The sequence below is a fragment of the Girardinichthys multiradiatus genome, chromosome 8 (genome assembly GCF_021462225.1).
Source record: "Girardinichthys multiradiatus isolate DD_20200921_A chromosome 8, DD_fGirMul_XY1, whole genome shotgun sequence".
Classification (NCBI taxonomy): Eukaryota; Metazoa; Chordata; class Actinopteri; order Cyprinodontiformes; family Goodeidae; genus Girardinichthys; species Girardinichthys multiradiatus.
The window spans coordinates 31023946-31028187 of NC_061801.1; the positions used below are offsets into that span (position 1 = coordinate 31023946).

At 37.1% G+C, this 4242-nt stretch overlaps 1 protein-coding gene across 1 annotated transcript; it reads right to left on the reverse strand.

Annotated features, from left to right (window-relative positions):
- Positions 1-1419: 1419 nt before the first annotated feature.
- LOC124872859 (progestin and adipoQ receptor family member 3-like) lies at positions 1420-4242 on the reverse strand. The gene is made up of 4 exons (XM_047373263.1): positions 4087-4242; positions 3807-4004; positions 3630-3720; positions 1420-1879 (listed from the first exon to the last, which is right to left on the reverse strand). Exons 1-4 carry the CDS (start codon positions 4234-4236, stop codon positions 1737-1739), a joined length of 582 nt encoding a protein of 193 aa, XP_047229219.1. The 5' UTR covers positions 4237-4242; the 3' UTR covers positions 1420-1736.

The window sequence follows — 4242 nt, forward strand, 5'->3', positions numbered from 1 at the left end:
AATAAAACAAAGATGGAATTCTTTATATTATCCAACAGGAACTGGTATTAAATATACATATTGTACATTTCTCCATGCACACACAATCCAGAGGATATTACATCAATATATACTTGGCAGTAGAGGAAAAAAAAAATACACTCTTGTTTACTGGAGACATGTAAACCCAGCATTTTTACTCTGCCCTGCTTCTAGGCTTGAGTCAGTCTGTCTACTCTACACATAATGTCCAATTTATGTGATTGCTTTACTGTGATTGTTGTGGTGATTGTTTTGTCTGTTTCAGCTGCATTATGAAAACAAAAGTAAAAGAATAAACTGAATCTATAGCATCAAAGGCTGGTTTGATGATCAGTGAGAACAGAGAGGGTGATCATTCTGCTCTGTGATTGACTCTGTTGCTCTTGATTTAGCCTGAGAAAGTAGGTGTAAGTATAAAAATAACAATATCAACTAAAGCAATGCTTTTATACGTATTGCAATCACTACTGATTTACGGTTCCACAGAGAAAACATGATAGAGACACACAAAAGCACCAAAAAACAATAAAAAAAACGGTTAGCAACCCAAATACTGTTGAACAATCAATGGCCATTTATCCCTACTAATCTTAATAATTTCTATTTTGACTAGGAGCCTGCTTAGCAGTTTTATTTTGCAGAACAGACTTTTTCTGCTCTGTTTGCAAGTCTCTCACATGCAAATAGGTGAAAATGTTAATAACTAAAAGGAAAAGGCTGTCATTAATGTTATAGCCACCCAATGACACTGGATGGATGAGAAACGTTAGAATTTCCTAATCTATGTTAATTGAGACTTTTTTTTTTCTTTGAATCAACAGAAGCAAACAAGTAGCAAAATTATTTAACATCTTTACCAGAAAAACATAACATCTGGAATATGCAATAAGCCGCGTGGAATGTGCCAATCTTGGAAATCAATATCCGAGTAACGTTTTAAGCATCTGATAATTGACACTGGTGTTTTATAGTGCATCCATTTAGCTCCAGTTGATTCAGTGCAGAATAGAACGACTGCAGGTAAAAACGAGATGGTAAAGGCATTAAAGTTCGGTGTTTCACTGATTAGATGTAACTATCTGGCATTTAAATTACAACATAAATAGAATCCAATGAGTGACATGTATCCGGTTACACATAAAATCTAGAGCTAAAATATTGCTATGCACTGCTATGCACTGCTATGAACACCAAACATTGAGCTAAAACTATTTGCTCAGATGTTTAAAGTTGAAGCTGTGATCATAGAACAAGAATTGCTATTTTTTCCCCCCAAGTTCTTATAAAAACATCCGTATAGAGAAAGATTAAAAAATGCAGGCAAAAGGCAGATTTCATGAAGGGAGTTATATCCGATTCAAATTAATCCCTGATTTTTTTAAAACTTTTGCACAAAAAAAACACAAACATACCAAACCATAAAATATGATGTCGTTTAAAACATCACAGCTTAGTTTGTTTCTACAAAACAATGAACATTTCTGCATCATGCTTTGATCTAATGGTGAATTGCTTTTCTTTTTCTGCTCACTATTCTGAAGACACAAGATACAATCATTTCATTCTCTAATACCTCTGTCAGGAGACTCTGCGTCAGCATTTAGTAATCGTCACTATCTATCAGTCAGCATCAACATCATGGGCATCTTGCATTTACAGTGAGGCAACAGCTGAAGGTTGTTTATGCCAATTTGATGCGTTGAGCCGAGGTTCACTTATCTGCCGCTGGTTCGGGCGAGACAGGGCCGGCTGTGTCTGAAGTCCATGATGTGCATGGCCGTCTGATGCCACCAGTAAAACATCAACACCACCAGTACGTGCCACAGCTGGTGGCTGGCACCGACATAGTTCACCTGACCTGGAGGGAAAAACTGGATCTAAAAACTGGAATTAAGATTAAAGGAAAACTCTCCGGCGAGAAAGCAAAAATGCAAGGGACATTAGTGGAAATATGAAAAACAAATCAACTTAAAAAAATTCATGAATAAATTAAGGCTGGAAATATTAAATGGCTCCAGTTTAGAAAGGCGTGTAATGTGGAAAATATTGAATCTTTAGACCAACTAAAATGAGAATGTTTAATGCTTCTAAGATATAAACTGATGGTATAAACTCCGTCTGTATTGGAGTCAAAATTAAAGCTGGTTTATTCCACTGAAACACTAGAATTTGATTCAGTGCATATTGCACCAGCTCAGTGCAAGTCATCTCAAGGCACTCGGCAGATCAGAGATGTTATTGGAAAGACCTTTTCTTATAATGGAAAGTCAAATTAAATTCAAATTAATTGGTTCGCTGTTTTCAGTCTCAGTTAGTGATGTCTGACCAGTGAGGATTGAAAAAGACCACATAAAGGCAATTCTTTTACTGAATGGTATTGAGGTTGCTGACTACACTCAACTCTAGATCTCTACAGAGTTGGGTTTCTGGCGAGCCACACCACACAAACAGCACCATAAAAAGTAGTGTATTGATTTGTTTCACTAATAACAGCAGTCCAGTAGCCACAGCTTCTAAGAAAGGATAAATGACACAAACACTGTGAGCAAATATAGTCGTAAATCACAGCTCACAGATGATGCTGAAGATGGCATCAGATTTTTAGCTTTCTCCTTTTCAGCACCAAACTAAAGGGCTATTTCAATGTTTGTAAGGAATCTGGACTGTATTTGATATTCGGTTCAGAAACAAAAACGTATTCTACTTGCAAAAAAAAAACCAAAAACAAAACAAAAGAGGCTTCTATGCTCTGTTTTTTCACCTCTATTTTATTTTCTGTCCTCACAACCCAAACAGATGGCTGCTCTTACTGAGCCTGGTTCTGATGAAGGTTGCTTCCTGCTAAAAAGGGAGTGGTTCTTTTCTACTTTTGTGACATATTTGCTCAGGATGAAATCAGTTTCTTTAAATGATTATTTTTTTAAACATGCTAAAATTCAAATATACACTAAATCCAACTGCATTACATTATAACATGGATTGAATGAGACTGTATGTAATTAGATCTGATGCTAAATATTCATGTTTTAACATTTCTGGCATATTCCTACTTGTAAAAAAGGCCAAACCTATTGTCCATTATTTTATTTGGCTGTAACCAAACATCTCAGCCCCTCCTGCATTGTTCATCATTGTTCTATTAATGCTTCACACCATTTTGTTAACCTCATAGCATAAATGCCTAAGTCATATTCGCCAAAATATGAGTTAGGCATTTATGCTATGAAGCTAACGATATGGTGAATATGTTATAGCAGTAATATCTTTGTGTAGAAAATTATTCATTCACTTTGGCTTTGGAAATAGGAAATAGGAAGTTTCCTTAGTAAGAATTGAAACGAAGTAAAAGCTTAAATGCAATGACATCTAGTGGTGATTTATTGAAAACACATTTTAATTGACTAAACACACTGACCTAGATTAAAGTTTGACTAATCCAACAGATTTGTGAAGTTTAATAATCCAGTGCGTCTGAATTACCGACAACGTGCTTCTAACAATTTCCAGTTAAATCTTTGATGATTTATGGTCTCAAAAGACCTTAATTCTCATCAGAGTACAGAGACATCAGAGTACAGAGAGACAAATGAAAGACAAGAAAAGCTCACCAGGAAAATATCGCTCAGGGATTTTGGTGGCGTAGAACAGGAACGCAGATCCAGCTATCAGATATATTACAATCACACGAGGTAGGAACAGCTGCAAAAAATGGATTTAAGATTTCCATTTAAAATGCTGTTTTTGTTGCTGCTTGATTTGCTACAACACTGTTTTTCCTTTCTCACCTGCACAATCTCAGAGGCAAATCCTTCACTCAGCCAGATCCAGTGGCAGGCAAGGATCACATCGATGCCCACCACGCAGCAGAAGATCGTCATCCTTACTACCTTCCAGTCATTGCTGAGGTATCGAGGGTGGACCTGAGCGCAGAAGATAGCTAGGATCAAGGAGAGCACTGTCAGCAGGTAGACCTGTCGCCAAAACTGGAGGAGGGAAATGAGGAAATAAACTATGTAAAACTCAGCAGAATCAATGTCTTCAATAGGTGAATATCTCTACACTCACAGGATTACAGTAGAAAGCGTAGAAGATCCCAGGAACATAACAGCCCAGAATACCCACAGAAATACCGGCGTAATCCAGCGCCAGCCAGCGACGGCAGGTCTTTTCAGAGCGGTGGCACAAGAACAGGTGGTATCCCACTGAACACAACATGCAAAC

Excerpts from the sequence above, each read along its gene's own strand:
- LOC124872859 (XM_047373263.1), bottom strand. The coding sequence starts at position 4,236 with ATGTTGTGTTCAGTGGGATACCACCTGTTCTTGTGCCACCGCTCTGAA. Across the intron at positions 4,005-4,086 it reads ACGCTTTCTACTGTAATCCT|TTTTGGCGACAGGTCTACCT; the intron begins GTGAGTGTAGAG and ends TCCCTCCTCCAG. Across the intron at positions 1,880-3,629 it reads CCCTGAGCGATATTTTCCTG|GTCAGGTGAACTATGTCGGT; the intron begins GTGAGCTTTTCT and ends TTTTCCCTCCAG.